This window comes from Rhinopithecus bieti, unplaced genomic scaffold, assembly GCF_001698545.2.
Source record: "Rhinopithecus bieti isolate Rb0 unplaced genomic scaffold, ASM169854v2 scaffold_33891, whole genome shotgun sequence".
Taxonomy (NCBI): domain Eukaryota; kingdom Metazoa; phylum Chordata; class Mammalia; order Primates; family Cercopithecidae; genus Rhinopithecus; species Rhinopithecus bieti.
Window position 1 is genome coordinate 860,477 of NW_016814426.1, and position 19,369 is coordinate 879,845.

General features: G+C 41.4%; 1 protein-coding gene across 4 annotated transcripts in view; it reads right to left on the reverse strand.

Annotated features, from left to right (window-relative positions):
- Positions 1-19,369, reverse strand: part of CNOT6 (CCR4-NOT transcription complex subunit 6) — an 86,503-nt gene that overhangs the window by 38,834 nt on the left and 28,300 nt on the right. For all 4 annotated transcript variants that reach the window (XM_017850242.1, XM_017850245.1, XM_017850243.1 and 1 more), the window contains exon 2: positions 13,080-13,193. In XM_017850242.1, coding sequence (XP_017705731.1) covers positions 13,080-13,191 — 112 coding nt within the window. In that variant the 5' untranslated portion in view covers positions 13,192-13,193. The remainder of the gene's footprint in view (positions 1-13,079; positions 13,194-19,369) is intronic.

The following is a 19,369-nucleotide window of genomic DNA, read 5'->3' on the forward strand; positions in this document are numbered from 1 at the left end:
AGTCAAAATATACACATTATTCACTTCATGCATGCCAATTTTTGAATGTCAACTATACTTCAGTAAAACTGTATAATAAAGTCTATCTTAATCCAAGAAGGTATTTCCCTTACTTTGCTGTAAACAGAACAGACACCATACCACAAACTGAAAACACACAGCTGACAGTCAGTATGAATAAGGCATTTAATATAAAACAATTTGTTGTTTTTTTGAGACAGGGTCTCATTCTGTCACAGTGTTGTGCTTGCTCACAGCTCACTGCAGCCTTTAACTCCTGGGCTCATATGATCCTCCTGCCTCAGCTTCCCAAGTAGTTGGAACTACAGGCGTGAGCCCCTGTGCCTGGTTCCCTACCATGTTTTCTGTGTCTTTGCCCGCTTCACTCAAGAGAGGGGAAGGGTATGCCTAAAGAAGCAAACAGAGCTCCTGAATGGAGACATACAACTTCTATGGATTTATGGAGGTTCATTTTAAAAGTCTGCCAACTTGTATACCTCGTTTTCCCATAGAGGGTGATCATAATTCTATCTGCCAGAAAAATAAGCTGACATTTCAAGAAGGCAGAAGGTAGCCAGAAAGAAAACCACAAAGTCTGTGAATAAGGGAAAGGAAAAAAGCCAAGTAAAAGCATAAATCATATATGAGGTAAAGGCAGGAAGACAAGGAGAACTCAGATCTCTACCATACACACATATAATTTTGGAATAAATTTCTAAGTACCAAAAAACCAGGAAAGAAATGAAACAGAATAGTTCTCAGCATAACTCAAATCCTAGAATCCAAACATGAAAACAGTTGTCAGGTTTGAATTCATTAAAACATAAAACTTCTTTCTATATGGGGAAGACACCAACGTGTACGGAAGCTAACCATTCATCAATTTTCAGTATCCACCATGCTGGTATGGGGACAGAATGGTAAATAATACCATGTCCCTGCCCTCATGATTTCCTGTGAGTTGTATAATGAGAGAAAAGAAAACAAACAGACGAAGAAATCAACAGGAAAATGAACAATGGGTGAGAACAGGTCACTTAAAAAACAAAGCATATTAAAAACAAATCTTCATACTCAGTAATAAAAAATGTTTACGATAGCAAAATAAAAAAGACTAATATCCAATATTGACAAGGCAAAAGGGGAAACAGACACATTCTTTCATTATGGGAAAGATGCAACTATTTGGAAGCCAATCTGGTAATATCTACTAAAATGTTACACCTGAGTATTCTTTGACCCATCAATTCCACAATTTGTGATTTACCTTATGAAAACACTTGTTCAGGTATGCTAAGATAATATATTGTTGGTAGTTGGGGAAAATGAGAAATATAAATGATCATTAATAGAGCATACTTAATTATGTTTCATTCATATAATATTCCTTAGCCATTCTCTTTTAGAATGAAATCGTTATGTACACTGATGTGGAAACAGGTTCACAACAAATGAAGCAAAAAAAAAAACAAATTTCAAAACGTGGTACTTCATTTTCGTTTAAAAAATCAGAGTTTACACCGGGTGCGGTGGCTCACGCCTGTAATCCCAGCACTTTGGGAGGCCGAGATGGGCAGATCACGAGGTCAGGAGATAGAGAAGACCATCCTGGCTAACACGGTGAAACTCCGTCTCTACTAAAACTACAAAAAAATTAGCCGGGCGTGGTAGCGGGCGCCTGTAGTCCCAGCTACTTCGGAGGCTGAGGCAGGAGAATGGCGTGAACCCGGGAGGCGGAGCTTGTAGTGAGGGGAGATCGCGCCACTGCACTCCAGCCTGGGCGACAGAGCAAGACTCCGTCTCAAAAAAAAAAAATTCAGAGTTTAAAAGATTAGTAACAGAAGTAAAAGAACATAATGTACTGGAGAAAGATAAATCTCTACCACGGAACTATGCAATACAAGAAATTAAGGATCCTAATTTTCTGGAAGAGGTCAATGAACAAAAAGGAAGTCACCGTTTGATAATCTCATGATACTTATCTACTTCTTCGCCACAAAATTATACATACTCCTAAGTACCCCAAAACTTGCATTTACTTTTAAGCAGTTAAGTGACTGGAGGAATTAAACTGGGATTATCCTGACCTACGTTAAGAGCCCTGTTTTGATAAGTGATTTCATTCTAAAATACCCAGCACCCTTTATTGCTAAATGCCAAGAGACAAGAGAAATCAATTTGTGTGTTCTGAAATCAGGCGGGTGATTAGCAAACACTAAAAGAACTAGGTGTAATTAGTATACCTACCAGGAAATCAAAATAACTATGCATTTGCAGATATAGAAAAAAACTAACAAGCAGCTGGGTGCAATGGCTCATGCCTGTAATCCCAGCACTTCGGGAGGCCAAGGCGGGTGGATCACTGGAGGTCAGGAGTTTGAGACCAGCCTGGTCAACATGGTGAAATCCCGTCTCTACTAAAAATACAAAAAATTAGCCGGGTGTGGTGGCGCGGGCCTGTAGTTCCAGCTACTGGGGAGGCTGAGGCAGGAGAATTGCATGAACCCAGGAGGTGGAGGCTGCAGTGAGTCGAGATTGTGCCACTGAACTCCAGCCTGGGGAACACAGGAAGACTCCATCTTAAAAAAAAAAAAAATAGAGCTACATGTAATATTCTCTTTTTAAAACAACCTCAGGGCCAGGCATGGTGGCTCACGCCTATAATCACAGCCCTTTGGGAGGCCGAGGTGGGCGGATCATGAGGTCAGGAGATTGAGACCGTCCTGGCTAACACAGTGAAACCCTGTCTTTATTAAAAATATAAAAGAAAGTAGCCGGGCGTGGTGGCGGGCACCTATAGTCCCAGCTACTCAGGAGGCTGAGGCAGGAGAATGGTGTGAACAGGGGAGGCGGAGCTTGCAGTGAGCAGAGATTGCACCACTGCACTCCAGTTTGGGCAACAGAGTGAGACTCCGTCTCAAAAAAAAAAAAAAAAAACAACAACAACAAACTACAACCTCGGAAGAGCATAATCTAGAATTTGAGAGATATGGTCTATCATTCCTTCATGGAAAAATAAGTATGAATAGAGCCAACATTCTCGCTGTTTCAAGGCTTCAAAATGTTGGAGAATGCCATAAAGTAAACCAAGGCGAAGGTGGGGACTATAGGCATCTGACTCAAATATCATTTAGTGACTATGAAGAGTTCAGACCCAAGTGGATTTTCTGGAAGCTTCCTGAGTGTGGCTCTGATTAGTACATTTCTCTGCCCTGCACTGCCATCTCAAGGGCCTAGGACAAGTACAGCTGTTGTGGGCTACAGGTGTCCCTCAAGAGCAGGCAACCACAGTGCTGTACCCATGTAATAGAAACAAAACAAACGTAAGAGTTGTTTGATATTTTCAGATCTTCAGGCAGTATTTTAAAGTTTGTTCATGTCTGATTTCAGCTTCCTGTAACAAGAGTAGTTTGTGTTGACCAACCATTCCAATGAGGGAAAGAAATACGAGATTTTTAAAAACCGCACAAAAGCACAACTTCAAAAGCACAGGAGAACTACAATGGCAGGAAAGGTGTGACAAAGAACCTGGAGAGAAGGGAAGTACTGACAGGTAATAGGAGGACATGTCCCACCACTTTACCTCTCTAGAGGAAAAGAATCACAAGCAGCAGCTAAGAGGCAAGTCAATGAGCCAAAAGCTGGAAATGAGAGAATGAGGCACTCAGCAGAACTAGCCATCTTACACAGCTGGGAAGAAGACTCTCTTAAACCACCAAGTTGGCTGGGTGCGGTGGCTCACACCAGTAATCCCAGTACTTTGGGATTACACTTGGGAGGCTGAGTCGGGTGGATCACAAGGTCAGAAGTTCGAGACCAGCCTGGCCAATATAGAGAAACCCTGTCTCTACCAAAAATATAAAAATTTGCCAGGCGTGGTGACAGGCGTCTGTAGCCCCAGCTACTCAGGAGGCTCAGTCAGAAGAATTGCTTGAACCTGGGAGGCAGAGGTTGCAGTGAGCCAAGATTGCGCCACTGCACTGGAGTCTGGGTGACAGAGACTCTGATTCAAACAAACAAACAAACAAAAAAACCCACTGAATTTCAGCTGGCAGCTACAAATGGAATAAGGTGACCCAGCAATAGGCCAACCCTCACAAGCACTGAACATCTGATTCAAATTCAATGAAACTGTAATTATTATTACTTTTTTCTTTTTCTTTTCTATTTTTTTGAGACAGAGTCTTGCTCTGTCACCCAGGCTGGAGTGCAATGGCATGATCTTGGCTCACTGTAACCGCTGCCTCCCAGGTTCAAGCGATTCTCTTGCCTCAGCCACCCAAGTAGCTGGGAGGTGCCTGCCACCACGCCCAGCTAATTTTTTGTATTTTTAGTAGGGACAGGGTTTCACTGTGATGGCCAGGCTGGTCTCAAACTCCTGATCTCAGGTGATCTGCCCGCCAAGACCTTCTAAAGTGCTGGAATTACCGGCCATTGTGTCCTGCTAAAACCCTAGTAAGATTAAGGCCATTTACCCCTCTACAACTGCCGGGGAAACACAAAAGTAAATTCACTCCTAAGGAAGAAAATACCATCAAGACATTCTACTATTTCCAGCATTCAACAAATTAACAGACCAAAGGAACCCCCAGAAGATTCAGATACTGAAGTTATCAGACACGGTCTTTTAAAAAATATATATGATAGGCTTACTAAACTTTTGGATAAGATAGAGTAACAGGAACTGAATTTATCCTCCTACCTACAACAACTAAGAAACCAGACAAAATATATTAGAAAATCATTTTTTAGACACTAGATACCACACAGCACAGGACAGTGACGAGTAACAGATAGGAAACCACAAAGTGAGCAGTGATCACAGTTCCAGCTTACTGGAACTTTCCTGATAGTACTGCAAAGGGACAGAACCCAGGTAGTCTATGTAATACACAAGTTGAGGAAATGAAGCTAGGAGTCTGGAGAGGCCAAGGTGGCTCGAGTCCACAGGACAGACTGCCAAAGAGGAACGAGCTACACAGATACAAAGCTCTGGAGATCTGAAAAGGATGGGGCCTGCCCCCTGAGTCTTCGACTGCACAATGATCAGCAAATACATGTGAGAAATAACCTGAGGCCAGGGACCAAGGATGGGGTGGAGAAAAATTGAAAACAGCAGAGCGGGCCGGGTGCGGTAGCTCATGCCTGTAATCCCAGCACTTGGAGAGGCCGAGGCAGTCGGATCACCGGAGGAGAGGAGTTCAAGAAAAGCCTGGCTACCATAGTAAAACCCCGTTACTGCTAAAAATACAAAATATGAGCTGGGCATGGTGGCGGGTGCCTGTACTCCCAGCTACTCAGGAGGCTGAGGCAGGAGAATCACTTGAACCGGGAGGCGGAGGTTGCAGTGAGCCGAGACTGCACCAGTGCACTCCAGCCTGGGTGACAAGAGCAAAACTCCGTCTCAAAAAAAAAAGCAAGCTGAGGGAACAATCCTTGGGGATCACATGGGTCAGGAACAATTTGTATTCCACCAGTCGGCATAGGAAACCTATTAACAGAGTATTCGGGAAAGTATTACTTTAAAGTAAGCTTTAAGTGAATCAAACTGTTTCCAAATAGTTTAACTGTATCTCAGAAGAAAGCTCAAGAGTACTTCTAGGGATACAATATCTGGCCACCAAAGAAGGTAAAATGCACAGTACACTGTGTCTGATAAAAAATTACCAGGTACGGCCGGGTGCGGTGGCTCAAGCCTGTAATCCCAGCACTTTGGGAGGCCGAGACGGGTGGATCATGAGGTCAGGAGATAGAGACCATCCTGGCTAACACCGTGAAACCCCGTCTCTACGAAAAAATACACAAAAACTAGCCGGGCGAGGTGGCGGGTGGCTGTAGTCCCAGCTACTCGGGAGGCTGAGGCAGGAGAATGGCGTAAACCCGGGAGGCGGAGCTTGCAGTGAGCTGAGATCTGGCCACTGCACTCCAGCCTGGGCGACAGAGCGAGATTCTGTCTCCACAAAAAAAAAAAAAAAAAAAAAAAAAATTACCAGGTACACGAAGTAGAAGACAGAAATAAATTAAAATCAACCCAGAAATGAAAAAGATGAATCAGTAGGTAAGGGCATTAAAAGGTACTTGTATTAAATATACGCAAAAAAGTAGGGAAAATGTTCAGTAACAGCATGAATGATATAAAAAACATCCATGGCTCAATTTGTGATGAAAACTATACTATTACTAGATGGAATTAATGGCAGATTAGATACTGCAAATAAAAATATTAGTAAAACTGAAGAAACGGCAATAAAAACTGCCTAAAATATTTTAAAAAAAGAAAATAAAGGCAAGAATAAATTAAACATAGCATTAGTTAGCTGTAAGACAACTTCAAGTAGCCTAAAATACAGGCAACTGTACTCCCCAAGGAGGGAAGGTAGGGAGGCAGAAAAAATTACTTGAAAAAATGGTAGCCTAAACCAGAAACCTAGAGCCAACGAGTTCAAGAAAACCTAAGCAGCACAAGAAAAATGAAAGAACAAACCAAAACTACAACAAGACATCATTATCACACTGCATAAAATGAGTAATGAGGAGAGACTCTTAAAGCAGCCACAGAAAACAGACACACATAAAAGAAACAAGGATAAGAATGACCTTTCCTCAGAAACAATGCATGCCAGAAGGCCACACAGCAGCACGGAAGAACTCACCATGACGTGCGCCTTCCAAATCATCACAGCTACTTGAGGGGCTGAGGCAGGAAGACCGCTTGAACCCAGGAGATCGAGGCTGCAGTGAAGCCGAGATGGCATCACTGCACTCCAGCCTGGGTGACAAAGTGAGATCCTATTTCCAAAAAAAAAAAAGCCAGGCATGGTTGCGTGCACCTGTAGTCCTAGCTACTTGGGAGGCTGAGGCAGGAGGATCACTAGAGCTCAGAAGTTTGAGATTACACTACTCCATCCAGCCTGGGCCACAGAACAAAGATATCGTATCTCAAAACAAATAGATAAATGGGACTTAATTACATTAGGAAATTTCTGCGCCGCAAAAATAATGATAATTAACAGTCTAGAGAATGAGAGAAAATATTGGCAAACTACACATCTGACAAGGGGTTAATATACAGAATCTACAAGAAACTCAACTCAACATGAAAAAAACAACCCTAATAATAAGTGGGCAAAGAATATGAAATGATATTTTTCAAAAGACATACAAATTGCCAACAAATACGAAAAAAATGATCAACATCAATAATCATCAGAGAAATGCAAATTAAAACCACAATGAAATATCATCTTACACCACTCAGAAAGGCTACTATTAAAAAGTCAAAACCAACAGATGCTGGCAAGGATATGAAGAAAAAGGAATGCTTAAACACTGTTGGTGGCATTGTAAATTAGTACAACCTGTATGGAAAACCGTATGGAGATTTCTCACAGAACAAAAAATAGAACTGCCATTCTATCCAGCAATCCCACTACTGGGTATACCCAAAGGGAAAGAAATCATCACGTCAGAAAGATAACCTGCACTCGTGTATTGTAGCACTATTCACAATAGCAAAGATACAGCATCAACGTAAGTGTCCAACAATGGATGACTGGATAAAGAAAATGTAGTGTATCTATACACCAAGGAATACTACTCAGCTATAAAAAAGAATGAAAGCACATCTTGGGCAGCAACCTGAAGAGAACTGGAGGCTGTTATCCTAAGCAAAACAACTCAGAAACAGTCAAATACTGACGTTCTTACTTACAAGTGGGAGCTAAACAATGGGTATACGTGCACATACAGAGTGGAAAAATAAGACACTGAAGACTCCAAAACATGGGAGGGCGAAAAAGGTGAAAGAAAAAGTTACCTTTTGGGTACAATGTTCATTATTAGAGCAATGAGTACACTAGAAGGACAGACTTCACCACTACACAACATATCCAGGTAAGAAAACTGTACTTGTGACTCCCTCCACACCAGGGGCTCCCTTCCTAGCCAGATGGCTGGGTGTGCAGTGTCCTTGACCCCATGAACAAGTGAGCACATCTTCTGCGTCAGCCCATGCCATGGTGGATTCGGAGTGCCTCTCGGCTCCCCTGCTGCTGAAGTCAACTTCTTGTGCACCCAAAAGGGAATCCTCCAGGTTTGCTAAGATTACATTGTGCCTGGTGATCCTTATCTGCTTCAAGTGCCTCCACACCAGAGTATTCCTCCCTGTTGGTGGCTGAAATGATCCTTGCTGCTGTTTTGTCAGCTACATGTGTGATCTGGACACCAAAATACCATTCATCAATTGGCCCTGGAGTAATTTCTTCCAAACCCTCTTAGCAGTGATCCTCTACCTAATCACCTCCATTATCGACCTTGCTGAGAGAGAAAACCACTCCAAAATCATCGCAGGGGTACTGGGCCTAATTGCTAAGGGCCTCTTTGGCTTTAATGCCTACGTCAACCTTCCCCTTTCAGTAGCAAAGATATACTGCAGCCCCCACTGGCCCCACAGATGGCCAGTGTAGGCAAACTCCCCTCATTTCTCTCTGTAACCTGCAAGTAAGTTTTCCATGGAAATAACTCTTCCCTGTCCCAAAAACAACACTCCCAGCGAACCAATTCCCACCCCACTATAGAGGTAAAAGTGCCTTCATTGGGAGAATACTGTCTTCCAGCCTGCCAATCAACTCTTGATGGGTGTGGCCACCTTTATGGGTATGCTTAGGTCCTGCTTCTGCAGTATCCAAAAGGAGACATCAGTTTTGCCTGAACCACGTCCCTCACCTAAGCCATAAAATGAGGGAGTAGGAAGCCTTAGATGTCAAGAGTCCAGGCTCTAGGTGGTGATCCACTCCAAATAATCTCCTTGGTGTGGGTGGTGGTTCTATGGAGGGATAAATAAATAATAAACAGACTGTTAAAATATAAAAAAGAGAACTGTACTTATACCTCCTAAATCTGTGAAAATGAAACAAATAAAGAAGCCAGTCTGGGCTGAGTAAGTTGGCTTATGTCTGCAAGCCCAGCACTTTGGGAGGCCAACATGGGAGGACTGCTCGAGGCCAGGAGTTCAAGACCAGCCTGAGCAACATAATGAGACCTCATCTCTATGAAAAATAAAAATTAGCCAGTGCTAGGGATATTTCTAGCTAGAGTCAGTCACTGTTTCTAAGGTTTCAATGGACAGATCTAGGACATATATATGTAGCCATATGCATTTATAAATACAAGGTATGAATATATTTAAGTTTTACATGATGTATGACAAAATATCAAATATACAAGCTAAAATCTTATGAAAACATACTGAACTTTTAATTCAAATTCAGGATAACAGGGCTTTTAGTTCCCCTCTTTTATAATTATATCCGCATCTTCTTTAATACTGACAGTCTTGGTTCTCAGGGACATGGGATGATAGAATATTTATTTATTTGCTTCATCCCACCAATATGACTACTGAGAGCAGATAAAACTGTGTGTGCATATCCTTTACCCGCCCTGCCCCCCTTTACATAACTGTGGTCCGTCTACATTGTCACAGTATGTACCCACTACATACTATCAGCTTTCCCATTTAACCTGCATACACTCCTATTTTCAGACTTAGTTTTTCAAGTCACTGTATATTAAATGCCCCCTACTAGTTCATACGCCAATCACTTTGTCTAGAAGCTTGTTCTCTAGATGATTCTTTAAAAAGTGTTCATAGCAACAGTATGTCCTATGTTTCCTGTATTTTGGTAACAGTTTGTGCCCTTTATATTTCAAAGCCAGTTTTGCTGAATTCTAGATCCTCGGCTCACACAATCTTAAAGTATCTTAAATATGTTACTCCAAAAAATTTTTTTGGTATGGCATAAAGCCTTGCTGCAGGTCTAATGACACTCTGCTTTTCTTACTAGTCACTTGTACTTGCTCTTTTTGCCTAGATGCCCAAAACATATGCTTTTTCCATAAACTCAGTAATTTTATCAGAATATATCCTGGTGTTGGTTTTTCTACATTGATATTCTCAGGTATACTGTGTGTTCTTTCAGTCGGTAGTTTGAATTTTTTTTTTAATTCAGGAAAGTTTCCTTGAATTATCATTTTTAGTATTCATTCTGATCACGTGCATTGATTTGCTTCAGAGGACTATTTCTCTGTATGTTGCTTATTTGTCACTCTCCCTTGAATCTTTAAAAAAAATTTCTTTTAAAAAAATTTCTTTTAAAAAAATGTCAAAGTATAATCTACATACGGTAAAATTCACTCTTACTGTCTTATGATTCCTTTACAAATGCATAGTTACATAACCACCACAATTAAAATATGTAGTTGTTTTGTCATCCCCAAATATCTTCCCTGTATACATAATTTGGTGTTAAAGCTACAAGGAAAGACAAGAAAGTAACAACTATAGAAGGATAATGGTTAATTTTGGGAGCAGGGTGGGGGCTGTGACTGGCTGGAGCATATGGACAGGGTTCGGGGGAAAGTGAAAAGTTCTAATTTTTGACCTGGGTGGTGATTACAAGGCTTTTGGCCTTCTAATAATTCACTAACATGAATTACAAGACCTCATCTCTAAATAATAATAATAAATGAAAAAAGGTTACTTTAGAGGAGTATCCCCTCTTCCTTCCTATGTTGTATTACGGTATTATATATTCATGTTTTCATACACGGTTCCTGGTTCCTAACTCCCATAGTCTTTGTTATAATGTTGGAGTGCTTAAGGTCTCGGGAAACAGGATCTCTCTATGACCTTCTCCTATCCTTCTTTCCCTTGCCCAAGGCAGAACTCTAATCTCACTACGGGGTCAGAAGACCCTCATTCCGGAGAGGGTCCTGCCCCATACCTTAGAGGAAGGAATGGTACACAGAAAAGCCCAAGAAAAGTCTGAGCAGATGTGCCTTGTTTGTCCAATAACCACATTTCTACAGCTTTCAACCATGCCTATGTAATGAAGCCTCCATAAAAACCCAAAAGAATACGGTTTAGAGAGCTTCTAGATAGCTGAATGCAGGAGATTCCTCCTGAAGGGTGGTGTGCCCAGGGAGGGCATGGACACTGCACTTTTTCCCCTACACCTTGCCCTGTGCATCTTTTCATCTGTATCCTTTGTAATATCCGTTATAATAAACTGGTAAATGTAAGCAGATGTTTCTCTGAGTTCTTCTGTGAACCACTGAAGCAAATTAATTGAACTCAAAGAGGGGGTCGTGGGAACCCAAACTTGAAGCTGGTCAAAGTTCTAGAGGCCCAAACACGGGACTGGTGATAGAAGGGGGAGACGGCAGTCTTGGGGACTGAGTCCATAAACTGTGGGATGTGACGCTCCCTCTAGGTAGATAGCGTTGGAATTGAATTGGAGGGCACATAACTGGTGTCTGCTGCTTGGTGTGTGGGGAAAAGAAACCCACACCTTTGGTCACAGAAATCTTCCTTTGTGTTGATGATTGTGGTGGTGTGAGAGCAAAGAAAAAACATGGTTTGAGAGTTTTTCCCTATAAGTGTATCCAGAACTTCTTCCCAAAGTTCAGGGTAAGCAGACAACAGTGACTCAGAATCACCAAGGAGTTCACAGTATGTGGTGGAAGGAGGAGAAGGTGGAGGAGATTCTCCTCTCCTTAGCCTCAGAGATGTATCTCAATGACCTGAGTATTTTCTAGCATATCCTAATGCTGTAAGATAGGGGAAACTTCCTTACAAGCAAAGGAATTGTAATTCAAAAACCGCTAATAAGGGCTGAAAAAAGGAGAGGTAAATATAGTTAAATGCCAATCCTGAAAAAATTAAAAGAGAAAACTAGGAGTGGTGACAGCCTGTGCTTTGAGAATAACTACAAAATGAGAGTGCATATTTCCCTTTGGGCTCCCCTAGCACAGAAAGCCAAATCTGACAGGAGAGAGGAAGACAAATTTCACTCTCCATGACCACACCTACTTACTGAGCTGAACTTGGTTTCGTAAAGTGCAGCACGCTAGAAATCAGAAGAAGGAAAACAGGAGAGACCCATGTGTGTACCGACCTCTACTATGTCTGCAAAGGCAGGCATTTCAGTTTACTCAATACGTTAACGAGAAATTTTGAGCTGACAAAGGAGGAATGATATTATCCTTATTTCCTTTTTGCTTACTGTTATATAGCACTTTTATACCTAGATTTGTTATGTTTTGTCTATTAGTTATTTATACTTGTGCAGTCCCTTCCTCTCACTCCCTAATGTCATAAGCTCCATTAAACAGGGACTTTATATATCTTCCATGCACGTGGGCCAGCGCCAGGTAAAATGTTTTACACACAGCATATGCTCAGTATGTCTGCTGCATTAAATTTTAAAAAATCAAGGGCAGTCACATGAAACAAGACAAAATGTGTTTTGTACTATTTCAGAAGGCAAAAATCAGAACAAACTGAAAGGAAAGGGGAAGCATATTAGGCCAACAGTAACACCAAACTTCATTAGCACTGGTTGCCCTGAGAAGTACTGTCCCTTCACCATCTTCAAAATATTTAAAAAGAAGCTTTGTGCCCACTGGCAGAGATGCTGGGGAAAGGATATCCCTCACATCTGAGGGGTCATATATTTCTTTGAGTATGTCCAGATTGCATTAAAAGGGGAAGGAAAATTTGAGGTCCACTTCAAACTCCTAAGATTTTGTGTTTCTGAATAAGGCTGTCCTCAGTGACTCAGACTCAGAAGCCAACGAAGAAAATAAGGAGAAACAAATCTACCCCAAAACCTATACAGATCAGCCATTCCTACCCCACTAGAAATCCATCATTGCTAATGCAAAAGCTCAATCCTACTTTATCAGAGAATCAAATACCAGAACAAATACTTGACTGGGCACTAGTATTTAACATGTGATATTTTCATTTCATCCTTGTTATTATTTTACATTTATGTATTTTGTAAGAGGACACTGATACTGAGAAAATATACAATGAATGGGTTTTGAACTTTGACTCAACCATATTCTTTTCATTGAACCTTCCTACTTCTAAGATAAGCTACTAAAATACAATCATTTATAAACATATTACATTTGTAAAATATAATCGTTTCTTTCCTGTACTGGCATTAGAAAACTCAGTTTACTACCATATCTTAATTTCCATACCATAAATTCATGCTTCCATGTCTTACCACTTATTTCAAGCTCTGCCCAGTGGGATTTCTTTCCATTTGCTGCTTCCTCAGAAGACATAATTGTATACATCCTCCGAGGGTCAGGGGGCTCGTATTGTTCTTTGGGCATGCCTGTTAAAAAAAGAAACCAATCAGTATTCTAAAAAAATCAAATAAAAGCCACAACACCTCTTTTTTTTTTTTTTTTTTGAGATGAAGTCTGACTCTAGTCACCCAGGCTGGAGTGTTGTGGCACAATCTTGGCTCACTCCAACCGCTTCAAGAAATTCTTCTGCCTCAGCCTCCCAAGTAGCTGGGACTATAGGTGCACGCACCACCATGCCAGGCTCATTTTTGTATTTTTAATAGAGATGGGGTTTCACCATATAGGCCAGGCTGATCTCTAACTCCTGACCTCATGATCCGCCTGCCTCGGCCTCCCAAAGTGCTGGGATTACAGGAGTGAGCCAGCACGCCCGACACACACCTTTTAAAAGTAGACACCCATATTACAATCTCTACCATTTCCCACTGGAAGAAACTAGGAGCTTCTTGCAGAAAATGATTATTTCAAGTGCAGGACAAGACAGATACAAACAAGCTGTGAGGCTAACAAGGGTGCAGCAGCTGTGGGGGACACAGAAGCCAGCTTGAAGAAGCTTCCACTGACCAAATATGAGACAATCTGAACATCAGAAGAATGACTGCAACTGAGTCATTATGAACTTCATGAGTTCATACTTTTATCTAAAAATCAAAAAAGTCAGTCACCAGAAATTAGAAAATAAAAAAAATCGGCAGGGCATGGTGGCTCATGCCTGTGATCCCAGCCCTAGGCCAAGGCAGGTGGATCTCAAGGTCAGGCAATCGAGACCATCCTGGCTAACACAGTGAAACCCTGTCTCTACTCAAAAATACAAAAAAATTAGCCAGGCGTGGTGGCGGGTGCCTGTAATCCCAGCTACTTGGGAGGCTGAAGCAGGAGAATGATGTGAACCCAGGAGGCGGAGCTTGTGGTGAGCCAAGACCACGCTACTGCACTCCAGCCTGGGCAACAGAGCAAGACTTCGTCTTGAAAAATAAATAAATAAATAATAAAAGATACAAACATTTATCCTGCATTTCTGGCAGAAACTAGGTGACTGTTTTTAACAGAATTCTAGCTAATAAATCCAAAAAGAGTTACGTAATTAGAAAATAATCAGTTTACCATCTCTAAGAAAACAATGGATCTAGGCAATGATCATCAATAGTTAATAAAACCATTAAGTGGAAAAAAATATCAGTGGAAAATTTTTAAATGGATGGATCAGGCTACAACAGTGATTCCCAACCTTTTTGGCACCATGGACCAGTTTCATGGAAGACACTTTTCCATGGATTTGGGGAGGCTGGTGGTTTCCGGATGAAACTACCACCTCAGATCATCATGCATTAGTTAGATCGCACCATAGGGAGCGCACAGCCTAGATCCCTCGCATGCGCAGTTCACAAAAGGGCCGGTGCTCCTGTGAGAATCTAACGCTGCTGCTGATCTGACTGGGTGGAGCTTGGGCAGTAATCCTTGCTCACCTGCCACTCACCTCCTGCTGTGTGGCCTGGTTCCTAACAGGACATGGACAAGCACCAGGGTTGAGGACCCCTGGGCTACAAAACCTAAACCCAATGATCAGTATCATTGTTAGGACAACCAGACATTACTTGCTTCCCAATAAGACACTATGAGAAGTACACACAAACCACCTATGTCCTTGACCCCTCACCAACAAAGTTAAAAACTGAACCTGAATCAAATCAAGCCTCTCTAGATCTGATATTAGTTTACACAAAGTAAGGGATCTAGAGGAACATGTTTAAAATAACACCACAGGACACAACCATGTGAACATATTTAATACTACAGAACGGTACATTGGTTATGATAGTAACTATCATGTTGCGAATTTTACCAAAATTAAAATTTTAAAGTAAAATAATACAAGAATACAGCCACCCAGTCAGATGCAGAATATAAAAGTTCTAGATGACAAAAGACCAAATTTCTTGAACATATCAATGGTCTGAAAAAGTGGAGTAAGCAGAAACATATGGAATAAATGACTTAAGAGGCACAGCAATCAACTGCAATGTACAGACTTTGTTTAGTCCCAACTTGAACAAATCTGGTTTTTCTGATTTTGAAAATCAAAGAAACCTGAAGATAGACTAAATATTAGTTAATATGAAAGAAGTATTGTGATTCAGGCACAGTGGCTCATGCCTGTAATCCCAGCACTTTTGTGAGGCTTGGGCCCAGGAGTTCCACACCAGCACCAGCCTGGGCCCCATCGCTTATCAAAAAAATTAAAAATTAGCCAAGCATGGTGGTATACACCTATAGTCCCAGCAACTCAGGAGGCTGAGATGGGAGGATCACTTGAACCCAGGAGGTTGAGGCTGCAGTAAGATGTGACTGTGCCCCTGCACTCCAGCCTGGGCGACAGTGAACCCTGTCTCAAAAAAAAAAAAAGTATTATGGTTGTATGTGATTTTTAAAAATTCTTGTCCATTACAGATACATTCTAAACTATTTAGGTGAAATAAAACATCACTCCCACGTATATTCCCTCAAAGCCCTTGTTCTTGTCTCGCTTTTATTCTTTCGGATAAATCATAATCCTGGTTTAACCAAATGTTCACCTACTCTGTACACCCATGCAGCTAAACATAGCTGGAGAAAAACCTATGACCATGTAAGTTTAAAGAGTCAGTCAGCAATCATTCCTCAGACTCTGTACACTGCCCAGAAATAATACGTAAATTCCTAGTCTATCCCCTTCTCCTAGTTGTCTTCCATCTTCAAACCTCTAACACCTGCTCCTCCATCCTCTCTCTCAGCTGATGACCTTACTTTTTTTTTTTTTTTGAGACGGAGTTTCGCTCAGTCGACGTTGGCTTACTGCAAGTTCCACCTCCCGGGTTCACGCCATTCTCCTGCCTCAGCCTCTCAAGTAGCTGGGACTACAGGGGCCCGCCGCCATGCCCGGCTAATTTTTTTGCATTTATAGTAGAGACGGGGTTTTACCGTGTTAGCCAGGATGGTCTCGATCTCCGGACTTTGTGATCTGCCCACCTCGGCCTCCCAAAGTGCTGGGATTACAGGCGTGAGCCACTGCGCCCGGCCTGATGACCTTACTTCTATTTTCACAATGAAACAGAATGCCGGAAGGGCCCTTTCTAAGATCTCCCACCTATGCCCATCTATCCCTGCCCTTAGCATGTAAGCCATTTGTGCAATTTGATCCACCCCCCCATTCTGCCTATTCAAGGACAGGACTCTGGCAATCCCTTCCTTCCTCTCATCACATTCTGCCTCCCTCCTGGATCTTTACCTTCAGCACACATATACATGCTATTCCTTCCTCTATTAAAATAAGGCTTAACTTCATTTCTCGCTCCAGCTACTTCCCTGCCTTCTCTCATTCTCTCTATAGCAAAAACAATCCTCAGGAACTGTGTATGTTCTGTCTTCTATTCTCCTCTTCCCAGTTAAACCCATTCAAGTTAGTAAGTGTTTTCAACCTTCCACCAAAAACTATCAAGAAGAAACCCAGTAGCCAGGCACAATGGCTCACGCCTATAACCCCAACGGCTTTGAGATGCTGCAGATTGAGGATCACTTGAGCCCAGGAGTTCAAAGCTGCAGTGAACCACAATCATGCCACTGCACTACAGTCGGGGTAACAAAGCACAACCCTGTCTCTAAAAATACTCTTTTTAATCTTGTTTTTTTTAAAAGAAGAAACCCAGTGATCTTATATTCTTATTTCCAATGGTCATTTCTCTGACCTCTTTTTGCTTATGATCAGCATTTGATACAGATAATCACCCCCTCCTAGAAACACATTGCTTGCCTTCCAGAGTATCTGTTTTCTTGGTTTTCCTTCTATCTCTCTAGATTTAGTTTTTTACTAGTTCTTCCTGCAGAGTTGCAATTATCTCCATTTTACCAGAAAACAGAAACTCAAAATAGTATAAGCAATTTGCCCAGTGTTACAAGGCTGGGAAATAGCAGAGTCAGGTTTGAATGAGTCTGATTAAAAGTTAAAGCTACTTTATGCTATGCTGCCTCCCTGCTGACAGGAAGCAGACCTACTTTTTTTTTTTTTTTGAGATAGGGTCTTATTTTGTCACCCAGGCTGGAGTGCGATGGTGCGATCTCTGCTCACTGCAGCCTTCACCTCCCAGGCTCCAAAGCCATCCTCCCCTCAGCCTCCCATGTAGTTGGGACTACAGGCATGTGCCACCACGCCAGGCCAATCTTTGTGTTTTTTTGTAGGGATAGGTTTTCGCCATGTTGTCAAAGCTGGTCTCGAACTCCTGGGCTCATGGGATCCACCTGCCTCAGCCTCCCAAAGGGCTGAGATTAGAGGCATAAGCCACTGCACCCGGCCTACTTTTCAAACACAGAAATGGGTTTTGACTGTTTACTCAAAGCACAGAAGGAGGTAAGCAATCCTAAAAAGCTGCTTTAGAATATAAATGGTGAGATAAAACAAACTGGTCTTATACCTTAGTTTATTCAATATAGAAATATAATAACTACTGTTTTTAGACTGATACAAAATACCCAATACAAAAGAACAAACATGAAGAAGTGTTCATTCTGTCTAGAGGTAAGGAAAGTGCTCTTTCTGAATGACATACATGTATCAGTAATAACCTAGAAAATATAAAATGCTCTGTTCTGTGCTACCAGAGCTTGATGACAGCATCCCTTAAGAACACCTAAATGGCACAATTCTGACCAGATTTCACTTACAAAGTAACTATCTGATCTTCATCAGCTTTCCCAAATAGAATTTTATAATGGTAAGAAATTGCTTTGACCAGCTGAGATTAGTATTTTAGTCCTATTAATCATTTGAATTATTGATGAAAGTTCAGAAGTCTGATTTATCAATCTCAGGTAAGCTTAGTGTGAATCAATGTTCAGTTTGATCACACTTCAGGAAGTGTTACTGGACTAAGGAATCTGAAAACCATGCCCTGTACCTGTGGCCAAACAGTCTTGATTTCTGCCTGGGCAGCCAACCATTCCGTTTCTTGGTTTTTCATATTGTGAGATTGGCGGTCTTAAAATTTAAGGTACTCATCACTCTAAGTACCAAGGCACTGAAAAACCCAATCCATTTTCTGGGAGTCTGACAAAGGACAGCACTGAAGACCAGGTAAAGGAAAGGATACAGGAATACAGGCAGTTTAGGATATTTCCCAAGGCTCTGAAATCAACAAGCAGTTCTTGCTCTCTAAAAAGTACAGTATGTCACCAAAGATTACTACCTAAAATAACAAAAGTATTCCAAAAAACACCTGAAAACTTTCAAGGAGAATTACAAAAGAATTTTTTTTTTAAACAGCTAAGCCAGAGTCAGAGTCAGCAGGCATATAGCACCTAAGTAGTTAACATCTTACCAATTAAATGCCAGACATCGCTACTGATTCTGGCACAAACAAAAATCTCTACCTGTTTCAGATCTCAGAGCACTTTTTTATGATCTTAGAATAATTACTTCACTCAAACACAAAACATTACTTGTATTTATTAGAAAGATATGCTTTCATATTTGTTCATGAAACAGCTTAAACATACAAAATCTACGGCCATTCTGGGAAAGTTAGTGGTGCAAAGAAGAATTACAAACCATGAAAAGACTATCCAGAAACATTTACAGAGCGGCCTACATGTATACCATAAACTTTGAATGTCTGCCAGAATCTAGAGGGAGAAAAAAAACCTTCAGGAATCCAGTCTACTTCACACTTTCAGAAATGCTGGGGCCTAGGGGGAGCTGGGGATAGGAATCACAGTGAGGGGTTACACGAGACTTAGCAGAATATGAAGTAGAGTGAAAAGAAAGAAAAGTTAAGAAAACCAACTGGAATGAAGATACCCACAAAGGCAAAGTAGAAAAAGTCACATTTAAAGCACTTAAATATATCTGAACCTCCTCTGGTTAAGAGGGAGGTGAAAAGAAATAGCTACTGAAAAGAGAAACCTAAGAAAGGGGGAGAGCCTCTGGTCTATTTTTCAGTCAGGAATCAAACATGTCCAGTGAAAATTAGGGACAATCAAACATTTGAGTGTTCCCCCTGGGAAAAGGATTGGTAGTTACAAAATAATAAAAACCAGAGCCGAAATCCACCCATCCTAACAGTCCCTAGCGAGCAGATATGCCACAACTCCTCCTCTCCCCAACCCCAGTAAGCAAAAAAAAAAAAAGCCATCTATACTTAACCTTCAAAATGAATATCTAAGGGGAAAATAA